Genomic DNA, 18009 nt, shown 5'->3' on the forward strand with positions numbered 1-18009 from the left:
AGCCCAGAGACAAAAGTACAAAGGTATTTTACAGCCAAGATACACCCCTTTCAACCTACATGACCAACAATAGATGTATAGAACGGGTCACATGGTTAAGATTTGTATGAAAGATACTTATAATTCTCAGCAGACAGTATCTGATGTAAAAACAATACTCTTTGTGTAGAGACCAGGGTCTGGCCCTGGGGTCATCTCTCCCTGGTACCATATAGAACAGAAACATTAACTCATGCTCTGGAATGCGGTCTCTTTAGGTTTTATCAACCAAAAGACATTGTAAATCTCCTGTCAGTGTTATCTCCCAGAGGCCCATCCTCAGTAGAACACACAGACACAATAGTTCTAAGAACCCTCTATTCTGTTGCATAAAACAACCATTTGACGCAATAAAAGTATTATAACATAATCTTGCAATTTTGCTCTCACAGTGTCCACTGAAAGTTGACTAGTAACAACAACTGGGACCTAAAAGACACCCACCATGAGACCCACTAAATCTTCCCAAGAAGAGGAAAACAAAATTAAAACCCACAACAAACTTAAAGACAGGAAGCAAACCAAAAAGGTGGAACAACTAAAGGTGTTGACTCTCCACATCTATCAAGACAACTGGTGCACTGGGCCAGACACTCTTAAATAGCACCTGGGCAAGCTCAGGTGAAACACCTTCCCACTAACGAGATGGACAAGCCAGCACAGGTGTAACCAATACGCGCTAACGTCAAACCTCAAAATATAAATGGAAAATCCAAAGCCTGTAACACCTTCCCCCTTAAGACAACAAATACATCCTATATTTAAAGCCATTCTGAAATAGCACCTGGGCCAGACACTCTTAAATAGAACCTGGAGGACTGGGCCAGACACTCTTAAATAGAACCTGGAACACTGGGCCAGACACTCTTCAATAGAACCTGGGCCAGCTCAGGTGAAACGCCTTCCAATTAACGAGATGGACAAGCCCGCACAGGTGTAACACATACTGACTAAGGAGGAGACAATCAGTGCACCCTACATGCTAACGAGCTATACGTGCTAAAGTCCAGCCTCAAAACATAAATGGAAAAACCAAAGCCCGTAACACCTTCCCCCTTAAGACAACAAAAAAACTCAGCAAAAAAAGAAACGTCCTCTCACTGTCAACTGCGTTTACTTTCAGCAAACTTAACATGTGTATGAACATAACAAGATTCAACAACTGAGAGACAAACTGAACAAGTTCCACAGACATGTGATTAACAGAAATTGAATAATGTGTCCCTGAACAAAGGGAGGTCAAAATCAAAATCACAGTCAGTATCTGGTGTGGCCACAGCTGATTAAGTATTGCAGTGTATCTCCTGCTCATGGACTGCACCAGATTTGCCGAGTTCTTGCTGTGTGATGTTACCCCACTCTTCCACGCAGGCACCAGCAAGTTCCTTTGACATTTCTGGGGGAATGTGCCTAGCCCCTCACCTCTGATCCAACAGGCCCAGAGTGCGCTCAATTGGATTGAGATACCGGGCTCTCTTCGCTGGCCATGCAGATACACTCCTGTCTTGCAGAAAATCACACAGCAGAACGAGCGAGTGTGGCTGTGGCATTGTCATGCTGGAGGTATTGGCAGGATGAGCCTGCAGCAGAAGGGTACCACATGAGGAAGGAGGATGTTCTTCCCTGCAATGACAACAAGCTTCAGTCTGATGATGCTGTGACACACCGCCAAGACCATGACGGACCCTCCTCCTCCAAATCTGATCCCGTCCAGATAACAGGCCCTCGGTGGATATGTCTCATCTCCTGTCGATGATATAACGCGAATCCGACCATCACCCCTGGTGAGACAAACCATGACACCGTCAGTGAAGAGCACTTTTTGCCAGTCCTGTCTGGTCCAGCAACCAGTGGGTTTGTTGTCCCATAGGGACGTTGTTACCGGTGATGTCTGTGGTGAGGCCTGCTTACAACAGGCCTACCAATGCCCATCGCCTTCTAGGTCCATGCCACTTCCTCTTCAGCATATTGCGGAGCAGTCTGCATCTGCCATTGCCGTTGCTTTTTACTTTTCATGTGAGGTTACGACTGCATGCTGTCGCGCACCTTCTGCGTGCTTCCGCCTGTACCTCCCGTCCTCACGCAGTCACGACGGACCAGTGCAACTTCTATTGCCCGTAGGCCCATCTGCATGTCCCTCATGCCGTCCTTCGCGAGCGACTGTCCTTAAGGCTATCGTTCATACAGATGAGCAGGGACCCTGCGCATCTTTCTTTTGGTGTTTTTCAGACTCAGTAGAAAGGCCGCTTTGGTGTCCTAAGTTTTCATAACTGTGACCTTAAGACACTAACAGCTTACAGACGGTAGGCAATTAAGGACCGTTCCACAGGTGCATGTTCATTAATTGTTTATGGTTCATTGAACAAGCATGGGAAACAGTGTTTAAACCCTTTACAACGAACATCTCAAATCAATTGAACAAACATTTAGGGTTCCACATTGTGACATCATAAAAATGATTAAAAACATAGTGACATTACATTGATATCATGAAACAACTCCTTCAACTATGTATTTTCTGATGTTTAATCAGATATCTTTTATCTGAGAATCTCTTGTCACATTGATTACAGCTATGAGGCTTCTCTCCTGTGTGTGTTCTCTGGTGTGATACCAGGCTGTTAAGCCAATTAAAACTCTTCCCACATTGACTACAGCTATATGGTTTCTCTCCTGTGTGTGTTCTCAGATGTGATACCAGGCTGTTTAACTGAGTAAAACTCTTCCCACATTGATCACAGCTATAAGATTTCTCTCCTGTGTGTGTTCTCTGGTGTGTCATCAGACAGCCAGATGTAACAAAACTCTTCCCACATTCAGTACAGCTATATGGTTTCTCTCCTGTGTGTGATCTCTGGTGTACCATCAGGCTGCTTGACTGAATAAAACTCTTCCCACATTGATCACAGCCATAGGGTTTCTCTCCTGTGTGTGTTCTCTGGTGTACTATCAGGCTGCTTGACTGATTAAAACTCTTCCCACATTGATCACAGCCATAAGGTTTCTCTCCTGTGTGTAGTCTCTGGTGTATCTTCAGATCTCCAGATTGAGCAAAACTCTTCCCACATTGATTACAGCTATATGGTTTCTCTCCTGTGTGTGTTCTCTGATGTTTAGTCAGATTGCTAGATGTAAAAAAACACTTCCCACATTGATTACAGCTATAAGGTCTCTCTCCTGTGTGCATTCTCTGGTGCACCTTCAAGGTGTGTGATGTTGAAAAGCTTTTCCCACAAAAAGAACAATGGTGAAGCTTCTCTCCTGTGTGTGTTCTCTGGTGCACTATCAAGGAGCTTGACACAGTAAAACTCTTCCCACATTGATCACAGCCATAAGGTTTCTCTCCTGTGTGTGTTCTCTGGTGTGATTTCAGGGTTTTAAGCTGAGAAAAACTCTTCCCACATTGATCACAGCCATAAGATTTCTCTCCTGTGTGAATTCTTTGATGTATTTTAAGGTCTATTGTAGAGTTGAATCCTTTCCCACAGTCAGAGCACCAGTGAGATTTCCCTCCAGTGTGAATTCTCAGATGTACTTTTAGTGAATTTGATCTTGAGAAATGTTTCCCACAGTCAGAGCAGCAGTAAGGTTTCTCTCCTGTGGGTCTCTGCTGTTGTTTATTGAGGTGTTTTGATGTGGAGAGACTCTTCTCTGCCTCGTCAGCTTCACAATGTTGTTGAGGCTCCCCAGAAGATCCACGATAGTCCCGTCTCTCTCCTGTGTGATCGACAAAGTCAGACAGATGGTTAAAGTCCCACAACAGCAGAAATCCACTGTTAATTTATAATTTTTTCACCTTTATTTAACCAGGCAAGTTGAGAACAAGTTCTCATTAGCAACTGCGACCTGGCCAAGAATAAAGCAAAGACGTTCGACACATACAACAACAGAGTTACACATGGAATAAACAAAACATACAGTCAATAACACAATAGAAAAGTCTATATACAGTGTGTGCAAATGAGGTGAGATAAGGGAGGTAAGGCAATAAATAGGCCATGTGGCAAAGTAATTACAATATACCAATTAGACACTGGAATGATAGATGTGCAGAAGATGAATGTGCATAGTAGAGATACTGGGGGTGCAAAGGAGCAAGAAATAAATAAATACAGTATGGGATGAAGTAGTTGGATTGGGCTAATGCGACGATGGGCTAGTACAGGTGCAGTGATCTGTGAGCCGCTCAGACAGCTGGTGCTTAAAGTTAGTGAGGAGAGATGTAATCTCCAGCTTCAGTGATTTTTTGCAGTTCGTCCAGTCATTGGCAGCAGAAAACTGGAAGAGAAAGGCGCCAAAGGAGGGGTTGGCTTTGTGGGAGTGAACTAGTGAGATATACCTGCTGGAGCGCATGCTACGGGGTGGTGCTGCTATGGTGACCAGTGAGTTGAGATAAGGCAGGCTTTACCTAGCAGAGACTTGTAGATGACCTGGAGCCAATGGGTTTGGCGACGAGTATGAGGACAGTCGAGGGCAGCCAACGAGAGCGTACAGGTGCAGTGTTGGGTAGTATATGGGGCTTTGATGACAAAACGGATGGCACTGTGATAGACTGCATCCAATTTGTTGAGTAGAGTGCTGGGGGCTATTCTGTAAATGACATCGCCGAAGTCGAGGATCGGTAGGATGTGTTTTACAACGGTATGTTTGGCAGCAGAGTGAAGGATGCTTTGTTGCGAAATGGAAGCCAATTCTAGATTTAATTTGGATTGAGATGCTTAATGTGAGTCTGGAAGGAGAGTTTACAGTCTAACAGACACCTAGGTATTATTAGTGTCCACATATTCCAAGTCAGAACCTCCAGAGTAGTGATGCTGAACGGCGGGCAGGGTGCGGGCAGCGACGGTTGAAGAGCATGCATTTAGTTTTACATGCATTTAGAGCAGGAGCACGGAAGGAGGATGTGTATGCATTGAAGCTCATCTGGAGGTTTGTTAACACAGTTCCAAAGAAGGGCCAGAAGTATACAGAATGGTGTCGTCTGCGTAGAGGTGGATCAAAGAATCACAAGCAGCAAGAGCGACATCATTGATGTATACAGAGAAGAGAGTCGGCCCCGAGAATTGAACCCTGTGGCACCCCTATAAAGACTGCCAGAGGTCCGACAACAGGCCCTCCGATTTGACACACTGAACTATGTTAGAGAGAATAGTTGGTGAACCAGGCGAGGCAGTCATTTGTAGAAACCAAGGCTGTTGAGTCTGCCATAAGAATGGGTGATGACTGAGTCGAAAAGCTTGGCCAGGCATGAATACGGCAGCACTAATGTCTCTTATTCGATGGCGGTTATGATATCGTTAGGACCTTGAGCGTGGCTGAGCACCCATGACCAGCTCTGAAACCAGCATTAGCATAGCGGAGACAGTGTAGCGGAATGGGTATCGAGATGGTGTGCCGGTGTGTTAATCTGCTTCTTACTGTGGCTTTTCGAAGACCTTAGAAAGTCAGGGTCGGCTAGATATAGGTCGTGTAGCAGTTTGGGTCTAGAGTGTCTCCCCGCTTTTGAGAGGAGGAGTGAGTCGCGGCAGCTTTCCGAATCTTGGAATGCTCAGGTGATACGAAGAGAGGTTGAATCAGGCTCGAGTAATAGGGGTTGCAACAATTTCTGGCAGATAATTTTATCAGAACGATGGGGTCCAGATTGTTTAGCCGTGATTTGTAGGGGTCCAGATTTTGCAGCTCTTTCAGAACATCWGCTATCTGGATTTGGGTGAAGGAGAAATGGTGGGGGCTTGGGCGAGTTGCTGTGGGGGGTGCCGGGCAGTTGACCGGGGTAGGGGTAGCCAGGTGGAAAGCATGGCCAGCCGTAGARAAATGCTTATTGAAATTCTCAATAATAGTGGATTTATCGGTGGTGACAGTGTTACCTAGCCTCAGTGCAGTGGGCAGCTGGGAGGAGGTGCTCTTATTCTCCATGGACTTTACAGTGTCCCAGAACTTTTTTGAGTTTGTACAACGGGATCCATATTTCTGTTTGAAAAAGCTAGCCTTAGCTTTCCTAACTGCCTGTGTATATTGGTTCCTAACTTCCCTGAAAAGTTGCATATCATTGTAGGACCCATAACTTCACCTAACAATAACATAGACCTACTGTACGACCCATAAATTCACCTAACAGACCTACTGTAGGACCCATTACTTAACCTAACAAGAACATACACCTATTGTACGACTCATAAATTCACCTAACAACATAGACCGAGGACTATAAATCATTTAATATTTCAGGTGAAACATGGAAACTTAAATGTCTTTGTCATGACATTTCATAACCTGGACACCAGATAATTTTGTGAATAATCCCACTAGGCTACTCTGTAATGTGTTGTCATTCTAAATGTCCTGAATTAAGGAAAATAGCTCGGTGTGTTGTACAATAGCCTATCCATCAAGGAACAGTTCTCTACACATTATGAGCTAAGTATCTCCGTGTCCAAACAGACCTACAAGACCCTACCTGTAAATCAAGCAGACAATAACACATTATAAACATCAATTTGTTTGGGATGTTGGATCCAACGTGGAGCACGGCATAACTGTCTTTACCGGTGTAATGAATGAAGAAGCACTTTGGTTGTTGTTGCATCGTGATGTTTGTCATTTGACTGTCATTCAGAAAATGATTTCCTGGATCAGCTGATGATAGTTGAACATGTGACTAACTAAACAGCCTCACTATTAAGAATGTGTAATTATTGAAGAACCACGTTAATGACAGTATCCATTTGGGTGTTGTCAATCAAGTTACGGTGACTCTCGGTTAGAACCATTGAATAGTGCGTACTCTGAAATGATTTAGGATCTGTGCCCATGAAAACTGTTTTCCAGCGTAATATAAGGCGACACTAAATGTTACGTARTTAGAGAGCATTTCAGAGATCTGAATACAAAATTGTACGAACATGAAAATACCCTTAACCACAAGGCCAAATCTACACTGGAGGAGCTTACCAAGATGACATTGAATGTTCCTGAGTGACCTAGTTACAGTTTGGACTTAAATCGTCTTGAAAGTCTATGGCAAGGCTTTAAAATGGCTTTCTAGCAACAACCAACTTGAGAGAACGAATGACTTTAAAAAATAATAATGAATATTCACATGAAGATCTGTCGCCTATTGGATGACATCACGACTTCCCATCAAGCCAACTCATTGAATACCTTACTATGACATCACTCACTCCTTCTAGTTTGCAGTTGTCTAAAAAAACACTATTTAGCTCAAAACATTTATTTGTTTCCCTTTAGTGTGTTTATACTTTACTGTATTTATATATCACTTCTCAACAGGAAAAGTTTTATTTTTAAATAACCGGAGGAAGTCATGAACAATTCCTACAGTACAAAATCATATTCAAGTGTAGAATGCCATTTAAAAAAAATCTAACATTTGTTCAACAACTGCAGAGTTTGTGCCCCTGTTTTATAAGATAGTACTCACTGTATTTACTGGTGTTAATCAGGTAAATGTCCCTGTTTTATAAGATAGTACTCACTGTATTTACTGGTGTTAATCAGATCAATGTCCTTGTTTTATAAGATAGTACTCACTGTATTTACTGGTGTTAATCAGATCAATGCCCCTGTTTTATAAGATAATACTCACTGTATTTACTGGTGTTAATCAGTTCTCCAGGCTTCTCTTCTTCCTCCTCCTCTAATGTGACAGTAATCTCCCCCTCTTCATCCTTCATTCCAAAAACGTCTTCATCTTCTTTCACGTCATTCTCCACTCCAAAAACTGCATCTCCCCCCTCCTCTTTCACAGTAACATCATCCTCCACTTTCACTCTTATGGCGTCTTCCTCTTCTTTAACTCTAACGTCTTTCTCTTCTTCTTTCACTGTATCAGCCTCACCCTCTACTTGTTTTTGTATTGTAACAGCCTTTTCTTCCTCCTCCTCTTTGACGAGAGTTTCTTTCTCCGTCCAGCAGACCTCTTCTTTATCAGGAGAGTAGCTTAGTGAACTCATGGTCAGGGATAATAGCTAGTTAGCATTAGCGACTAGACTAGTGCTAACTTACCCAGCCAGCTAGTTGACTTACAACGTAAATATTAAATTAAATGGGGTAGCTAGTTGTTTTCACATAAGTATGTTTAAATCATAGTGGCAAATAAACCACGAAATTGTCTAAAGAACTTGAATGTTCCGACTTTGTTGGCTAGCGAGCTACCGAGGTGGCTGCAGTTGTTGAAGACGCGTTCCGTCCACTAGATTATACGTCACACTAGAAACATCGCCTGAAAGATACATATCGCCATCTGCTGTCTGGAGGGAGGAAACGCAGTTGAGGACGGAAAACTTGTTTTCTTCCTTCATTGAATTATAATGTTATAAAGCAGTTTAGGGAAACGTTTTTTTTCCTCTCTATTAAATAAGAATATTATATCAACACGTACAAAGATCAACAAGTGTTGTTTGATTAGTTCAGATTTTTTTTATGAGAATTTAAAACAAACTCTACATAAAGATGCTGTTTCACCAGCCACCCTATATTATTGTCACAGATTAATATATTCACTATAGCATTAAACATATAAACCTTGCTCTCGTTCATCTGTTCTTCAAGATCTATTTCATCAGATCTATTCTATCACATTCCCACAGCATGCGTTTTAACCAACAGGGGGCGGGTCGGCTAGCTGCTTCTTGGTCTCTTAATGGTCCAGTCTGGCCCCTTCTGCCTCAAATGCCAGTCATGTTTGAGCTTGACCTCTTGAGATGACAGTCCCTCCGCTCTCACTCCCTCTCTCACCCTCTTGCAGCTCGAGTGTGCTAATGCTGCGAGTGTGTTGTGCGTACGTACCAGTGTCAATGAGTCAGTCCTCCTTCCTAGTCGCCGTCATTACTCAGCTTCCCTGTCCAGTCTGTCGCCATTGTTGCCAATTTAAAATTGACGCTGACAGTATTTCTGGTTAGAGAACCACTGCATTTCTTACAGTGATCGTTCGACAGTCAGAGAGACGACCTGCTGACATAGTTGCTGTTGAGTCAGACTAGGATGGGACGTGCTGTTTGACAGTCCAGATAGATGACAGTGCTTGTTGACAGGTCAGATAGGATGTGGACATAGTGCTGTTGAGTCAGATAGGATGTGACATGTGTGTTGAACAGTCCAGAGAGGATGTGACATAGTGCTGTTGACCAAGTCAGAGAGGATGTGACATAGTGCTGTTACGGCAGAAGATGTGACATAGTGTTTGACCATCCAGGTACGGAATGTGACATGTTTTGACAGTAGAGAGGAATTGACCCCCTAGTGCTCTGTTGACAGTCAGAGGATTGACATAAGGAGCTTAGCTGTTGACCACAGTCCCAGAGAGACTGTTGACATAGTGCTGTTGGACCAGTCAGGTTAGGGAATTGTGCCATAGTGCCCTCGTTGGACCAGTCCATGGTAGGGATGTGGAACATAGTGCTGTTGAAACCAGTCAGAAAGATGTGAACCATCAGCTGCTTGTTGACAGTTAGAGAGGGGATTGTGGACACCAGTGATCGTTGCACGGTCAGGAGGACTGTAGCACATAGGTGCCTGTTGACCAGTTCAGGTAGCGATGTGACATAGTGCTGTGACAGTCAGGCACGAAGGATTGTGACATAGTGCTGTTGACTGGTCAGAGAGGATGTGACATAGTGCTTGGTGACAGTCAGGTATGATATTTGTGACCATAGAGATAGTTGTTTTGCACAGTTCAGAGAGGATGTGAACAGTGCCTGTTGAAGCGTCAGGATAGGTATAACTAGGATCTGACCATAGTGCTGTTGACTAGTCAGAGAGGGGATTGTGAACATAGTGCTGTGCAGGTCAGAAGAGGATCGACGATCGTGACATTAGTGCTGATTGACAGTTCAGAGAGGATGTCGTGTTTCATATCTGGAGAGGATTGGACATAGTGCTGTCTGATGTCAGGATAGGATGTGAACATAGTTGCTTTTGACAGTCAGAGAGGATGTATGTGGACATAGTGATTGTTGACAGGTCAGAGAGGATGCTGACATTGTGCTGTTGAACAGTCAGGTAGGATGTGACATAAGTTGCTGTTGCAGCAGGTCAAAGGTTAGTGATGTTGACATAGTGCTGTTGACAGTCAGGTAGGATTGTGGACATAGTTGCTGTTGACATGTCAGGTAGGATCGTGACATCATGCTGTGAACCAGTCAGGATAGGATGTGACATAGTGCTGGTTGGGACAGTCAGCCTAGATAGGATGTGACATAGTGCTGTGCATGTCAGAGAGGATAGTGTGACATAGTGCGGTTTGACAGTCAAGAGAGGATGTCGACATAGTGCTGTTTGGACCCCAGTCAGGGTAAGGATTGTGACATCATAGTGCTGTTGACAGTCAGCAGAGGATGTACATAGTGCTCGTTGAGTCAGATAGGGATCTGACATAGTGCTGGTTTGACCAGTCACCGAGAGGAACGAAGGATGTCGACATAGTGCTGTTGGACAGTCAGGATCGAGGACTCTGTGACCATAGCTGCTGTTGCACAGTCAGAGATGATCGTGACATAGTGCTTGTTGCAGTCAATTAGGATGTGACATAGTTGCCTTGTTTGGGACAGTCAGAGAGGGGAGTGTGACATAGTGATTTGTTGACCGGTTCAGAGAGGATAGTGACATAGTGTGCTGCCCGTATGTTGACAGTTCATGGTAGGATGCTGACATAGTGCCTCGTGACTAGTCAGGGCTAGGCATGTGATCATTACGTGCTTGACATCAGGCTAGGAGTGACTAGTGCTGTTGACCCAGTCAGGCTAGGCGATCTGTAATAGTTGCCCTGTGGACCAGTCAGTTAGATGTGGTCTCGACGAGGAGTGTACATCTAGTTGCTTTTGGCCAGACAGAAGGAGGATGTGTACATAGTTGCTGTTGACTCAGTCAGATAGGATGTGACATTTAGTGCCTGTGACAGTCAGATTAGAGTGTGACATTAGTCTGCTGTTGGGAGTCAGATAGGATGCTGTTACATGTGGCACCAGTCTGATGTTGACAGTCAGATCAGGATAGAATTGACACTCAGTGCTGTGGCAGTCAGATCCCGAGGGATGTGACATAGTTGATGTGATCAGTTCAGATAGGATCGTGACATTCCATGCTTGTTGACAGTCCAGATAGGGATGTGATATTTGGACACCAATGATGTTTGACAGTCAACTTAGGATAGTTCCGGACAGACTCTGCCGACCATAGTGCTGTTGACCGAGTCAGGTAGGATGTGACATACTCAGCTGTCGCACAGTCCAGGTTAGGATGTCGACATCAGTACTGTTGACCAGTCAGGGCTAGGATACTGACTATTAGTGCTGGTGACCAGTCCAAGGTAGGATTACATAGTGTGCTGGTTGACAGTCAGGAAGGATTGATCGGCGGATTGTGACAAGTGCTGTTGGCAGTCAGAGGAGGATGTGACATAAGTGCTGTTGGACAGTCCAGATTAGTTGTGACATAGTGCTGTTGACAGTCCAGACTAGACTGTGACATAGTGCTGTTGACAGTCAGATGGATGTGACACTAGTCGATGCTTGACATGTCCAGAGAGGATGTGACCAGTGCTGTTGGACACGTCAAGGAGGACTGGTCTGACAGTGCGTTGGACAGTCCAGAGAGGGATGGACCAGTTGTGTTGACAGTCAGGTAGGATGTACGACATAGTGCTGTTGGACAGCTCACGACGGAGAACGCTCGTGTGACATAGTGATGTTTGACAGTCAGAAGTACTAGGATGTCGACATAGTGCTGTTGACGGATTATGATGTGACTACATAGTGATTGTTGACAGTCAGATTAGGGATGTGAACATTAAAGTGCTTACGTTATTAAAACATGACTGTCTCTCCCTCACACCACTAGTTATAATATGACTGTCTCTCCCCTCACACCACTAGTACCTTATAACATGACCTGTCCTCACCCTCACACCACTAGCTATAATATGGACCTGTCTTCCCCTCACAACCACTAGTTATAATATGACTGTTCTTCCCCTCACCACCACTAGTTCTATAATATGACTGTCTCCTCTCACACCACTAGTTATAATATGACTGTTCTTCCTCTCACACCACTAGATTTATAATGATGACTGTCCTCCTCCCACACCACTAGTTCCTATAATATGACTGTCTTCTCTCACACCACTAGTTATAATATGACTGTCATCCCCTCCACACCAGCAGTTTATAATATGACTGGTCTCCTCTCACACCACTAGCTCTATATCATGCACTGGTCCATCCTCTCACACCCACATAGTTATTAAATGGGATGTCCTCCTTCTCACACACTAGCATAACTGTATGACTGGTCTCCCTCCTCCCACACCCAACTATTTATAACATGACTGTTCCTCCCCCCTACACCCACTAGTTATAACATGACTGTCTCCCCTCCACACACTAGTATATAATTATGACTAGTCTTCCCCCACACCACCTGTTATATAATCATGATGTCTCCTCTCCACACACTAGAGTTAATAATATGACTGTCTCTCTCACACCACTAGTGTATTTCATATGACATGTCTTCCTCCTCACACACAGTTTATAATAGACTTTCTCCTCTCACCACCACTAGCCTATAATATGACTGCTCCCCTCACACCACTAGTTAAATTGACTGTCTCCTCTCCACAACCATTAGTTATTTAAATATGTGAACTGTCTCCCTCTCACACCACTAGTTATAATATGGACTGTCTCCTCTCCACACACTAGTCTATAATATGACTGTCTCCCCTCACACACCACTACGTTACTAATTATGACTGTTTCTCACTCTCACTACCACTAGCTTATACATATGACTGTCTCCTCCTCCCACACCAACTAGTTATCAATATAGACTGTCTGCCCCTCCAACACCCACTATTATCAATATGACTGTCTCCTCCTCACACCACTAGCTATAATAGTGCAACTGTCTTCTCTCACACCAACTAGTCGCCTATTAATATACTTGTCTTCCCTCACCACCACTAGTTATAATTATGACTGTCTCCTCTTCAACCACTATTATAATAGACTTGTCTCCTCTCACGTTATTGCTTGGTCAGCAGGACCTGGCCTCCTCAGAAGGAAGAAACAAGGTTTGCTGGACAGTGAGGAGACCACTTTGCATCAATATGGTGTAACTGAACACACAACACACACACACGACACACACACACACACACCACCAATTCACCTGTCAAAGCCCTACGATTAAACTCCAACATACTCTCTGTCTGTTGACAGCATTAAACTCCAACATTACTCCCTGGCTCTGGTTACAGATTTAAACTCCAACATCACTCTGCTGGCTTCCTGTGACACGTATTAAACTCCAACAATACTCTCTGTCTGTTGGACAGATTAATACTCCAACATTTTACTCTCTGTCTGTTGACAGGATTATTAAACTCCCAACATTTACTCTCTGTCTGTTGAAGATTAACTCCCAACAACTCTCTAGTTTGACAGATTTCTGACAGCTGTTGACCTTGAACAACAACAACACAAGGAAAAACACAACCAAAAAAGAGCTATATTAAATTTCAACCACTCTGTAATGGTAATATTGCTGTTGTGCTGTTTGTTCTAGTTGTTTTTGTTAGTGTTGTTGACTGTTATTGGTTGTGACTAGTTTGTTGTTGACTGGGTTGGACTGTTTATTGTTGACTGTTGTTTATTTGTTGTTGTTGGCACCTGTTGTTTCATTGTTGCTCGTTGTTGACTGTTGGTTATTATTGTTGTTGTTGACTTGTTGGTTATTGTGTGTTGTTGACTGTTTATTGTTGTTCAGTTGACGTGCTTTTATTGTTCGTTGGCTGTTTGTTTATTGTGTGCTTGACTGTTTCTACTTGTTGTCGTTGTTGACTGTTGGTTATTAATTGTTGTTTTGTTGTACTGGGTGGTTATTGTTGTTGTTTTTGACTGTTTATTTTGTTGTTGTTGACTGTTAATTGTGTTGCGCTCGTTGTTTATTGTTATTCGTTGTTCACTCGGTTGTTATTTGTTGTTGACTTTGTTTCATTGTTGTTCCGGTTGTTGACTGTTGTTTATTGTTTTGTCTGATGACTGTGTTATTGTTGTTGTTGTTGACTGTTGTTATTGTTTGTTGTTGCTTGGACTCGTTGTTTATTGGTTGTTTGGGTTGTTGTAACTTGTTGTTTATTTGTTGTCGTTTGTTGACTGTTGTTATTCGTTCGTCCTTGTTGACTGTTGCGTTATTGATTGTGATTCAACGATATGTTGACTTCGTTGTTTGTTTTTGACTCCTCCAGGTAAGCGCCCTGCACGTTCCTCCTTTCCTGCAGGCAACCCCCCAGCCCAAGCATGCCCCCCACAGCACCATCTCGCCCGTACAGCCATAGGCACCTGATTGGTCGACGGCCCTCACCGTGTGGGAGCCCTTATATAGATTGTGGTCCGCCCTGTTTCTCATGGGGTGCTACTGGAGCCTGGTGTGCTGACGCGAGAAACAGCTGGCCAAGTGAGCTGGGATAGTACACACACCACCACACAGAGAGACACAACAACACACACACACAGAGACACACACACAGAGAGCAGAAGACACACACACAGAGACACACCCACACACACACACACCACAGAGACACACAGAGAGAAGCGACACACAACACAGAGAGAGACACACACACAACACAGAATAGAGAGAACAGCACACACACAGAGAGAGAGACACACACACACAGAGACACACAGAGAGAAGACACAACACCACACAGAGCGAGACACACAACACACGAGAGAGAGAGAGAGACACACACAGAGAAAGAGAGGAGACACACACAACACAGAGACCACCACACCACACACACAGAGAGTACACACCACACACCATAGAGACACCACACACACACACCACCACCACAGAGACACAGCTGGCCAATGGAGTGGAGGAGTACACCACACACACACAGAGACACAAAGCCGGCCCAACGGAGTGGGAGGAGTACCACACACACACCACACCACACACCACTAAGAGACACACACACACCCACACACAGAGAGACACAGATATACACACACAGAGATGACACACACACCACAACACACAGAGAGACACACACACAGAGAGAGAGGAAGACACACACAGAGAAACACAGACATCACATACACACACAAGAGACACACACCACACACACCACCACTAGAACCACCACACACACACAGAGACCCACACACACACACACACACACATACAACACACAGAGAGACACAGACATACACACACACACAGAGACAAGACAACCACACCAGAGAGACCACAGACACACACACCACACAGAGACACACACACACACCACAGAGACACACAACCACCACACACAGAGACACACCACACACACAGAGACACACACACACACACACACACACACACACACACACACACACACACCCTAGGTCCACTCTCTCCCTTTCCAAAGATGTTGTGACGCCCGGACAAACACCGGCACAGCACAGCAGGACGGGCTGACTGCCTGCACAGTTGTTCTGACACACGGAATGATGAAACCACGGCCTGATATGGTGAATTGGGCCAGACTTTAAATCATTGATGTAATGATGTCTGCCTTGCTGGATGCACCAGCGAGGCGGGGAGGAGACGCTTTCTGTGTAGAGTAGAAACATATCTGTCTGATTACCTAACCACACACACACACAGCCCCGCTAAACCTGACCCCTCCACAGCCCCTCAAAACAAAGCGTTACCCCACCGCTAAAGCCAATGGCAGCGCAGACAATAACCAAACATTGAAAGGAGATACTACCAAACATGCGATTATGCAATTAAGATGAAACCCTTATACATTAACCAAGCCGTTTGATTTTGGTAATAGAATATGTTCTGTTCTTTTTTTGTGTTGCGGTGTGGACTTATACGGTTACCCAAAATGGCAGTCATTTTTCAGGGTTTATTAGCTAACGTAGAGAGAGGGAGAAGAGGAGTGGCTTGATGCACACCACCACACAGGGACAGAGAGAGAGAGCAAAGGACCAGCGGGACGAGAGAGAGAGAGCAAAGACAGCGAGAGAGAGCGAGAGCAAAGGACAGCGATAGGAGAGAGCAAAGGGGACAGCAGATAGAGAGAGAGAGCAAAGGACAGCGAGAGAGAGAGAGAGATTGAGAAGCAAAAGGACAGCGATTATGAGAGAGCAAAGACAGCGAGAGAGGAGAAAGAGAGAGAAGCAAAGGACAGCGATAGAGAGAGGAGAGAAGAAGCAAAGCGGACAGCGAGAGATGAGAGAGCAAAGGACGCGATGAGAGAGATGAGAGCACCAAAAGGACAGCGAGAGAGAGAGAGCAAAAGACAGCGAGAGAGAGAGACAAAGGACAGCAAGAGAGAGAGAGAGCAAAGGACAGCACAAGGAGAGAGAGAGCAAAGGACCAGCTGATTGAGAGAGAGAGAGCAAAAGGACAGCGAGAGAGAGGAGAGCAAAGCGACAGCGAGAGAGAGAGAGCATAGGGACAGCAGAGAAGTAGAGAGAGCAAAGGACCACGCGATGAGAGAGAGCCAGCAAAGCGACAGCGAGAGAGAGAGATGCAAAGGACAGCGAGAGAGAGGAGAGCAAAAAAGGACAGCCGAGAGAGAGAGAGCAAATGACAGCGACAGAGAGAGTGACAACAGGACAGGCGACGATCAGTAGAGAGCAAAGGCAGCCCACCGGAGCTCGAAGAGGAGAGCAGCATAGGACAGCGACGAGAGAGAGAGGCACTAAGGACACGAGAGAGAGAAGCAAAGGACAGCGGAACCGTATGTAGCTTCCAGCGCGCCGGCACGCGCCATCGAGAGAGAGCAGAGCAAAGGACAGCGAGAGAAGGAGAGAGCAAAGGACAGCGAGAGAGAGAGATGAAGAGCCAAAGGACAGCCGAGAGAAGAGAGAGAGGCACAAGGACAGCGAGAGAGAGAGAGAGCAAAGGACAGCCGAGATAGAGAGAGAGCAAAGGGACAAGCCGAGAAAGAGAGAGAGCCAAAGGACCAGGCGATGAGAGGAGAGAGCAAAAGGACAGCGAGCAGAGAGAGCGAGAAGCAAAGGGACAGCGAGAGAGAAGAGAACGCCAACAAAGGCCAGCGACTAAACTGATAAGAGCGAGACTTACTAAGAGAATCTCCACTGAGCAGAAGTGACGCATGACGACGAAGAAACATAGGGACTACTTTCTCTCGGCATGGAGAGAGAGAGGGCAGCGATCACAGAGCCTAACCCTAACAAAGACGAGAGAAAAGGACAGAGAGGAGACAAGAGAGAGAGAGAGCAGAGAAAAGGACACGATAGAGAAGCAGGAGAGCAGCAGCACGAGCGACCCTGTCTCCGATGAGACAAGCAAAGGACAGAGAGAGAGAGAGAAAGCAGCAAGACGTACTGTCGCACTCGCAGCGGTCCTACTGGCATGACGCCTCCCTTTTCTGAGCAAGGTGCGTCACCTCTGGTCGGTCATAGTGCTTGGCCACAGGGACTATGGTGGTCTGCTTGAAACATGTGTTGAAATAATATATCGAGCGCCACCCTCATCATCGAACGGAGCAGTGCTTGAGAACAATGCTCATTTGAAGTAGCCCTCCCTCGTGCACGCTTGGTCAGCACATGCCCGGAGCACACGTTCCTGTGTAATTCCGTCTGCCCCGGCAGCCTGTGTATGTTGACCTTTAAAGGTCTTACACACGTCGCTACGGGAAGCCGTGATCACACCAGTCGTCCGGAACAGCTGAATGCTCTTCATGCATGCCTCAGTGTTGCTTGCCACTCTGCCAGAACTTCGGTTCCGGTTCACCTCAAAAAGCGTTCACGTGACGGAGATACTGACTTATGCTCGGTCATCTGTTAGGCTTCATTCACTGGGCTAGCTCTCAGCTGTGCTCTCTCGTAGCTTCTGTCAATTCTGGCCTTTGCCACGTTCTAAGCTCTGCCACTCCATCCGACGAGCGTCCGGAAGCCGGCTGTAGTATGATTC

The 18009-nt window shown here is 45.3% G+C and overlaps 1 protein-coding gene across 1 annotated transcript; it reads right to left on the bottom strand.

Annotated features, from left to right (window-relative positions):
- Nucleotides 1-2246: 2246 nt before the first annotated feature.
- LOC112077073 (zinc finger protein ZFP2-like) lies at nucleotides 2247-8239 on the bottom strand. The gene is made up of 2 exons (XM_070441557.1): nucleotides 7646-8239; nucleotides 2247-3756 (listed from the first exon to the last, which is right to left on the bottom strand). Exons 1-2 carry the CDS (start codon nucleotides 8010-8012, stop codon nucleotides 2543-2545), a joined length of 1581 nt encoding a protein of 526 aa, XP_070297658.1. The 5' UTR covers nucleotides 8013-8239; the 3' UTR covers nucleotides 2247-2542.
- Between the last annotated feature and the right edge of the window lie 9770 nt (nucleotides 8240-18009).

Source organism: Salvelinus sp. IW2-2015, unplaced genomic scaffold, assembly GCF_002910315.2.
Source record: "Salvelinus sp. IW2-2015 unplaced genomic scaffold, ASM291031v2 Un_scaffold4251, whole genome shotgun sequence".
Lineage (NCBI taxonomy): Eukaryota > Metazoa > Chordata > Actinopteri > Salmoniformes > Salmonidae > Salvelinus > Salvelinus sp. IW2-2015.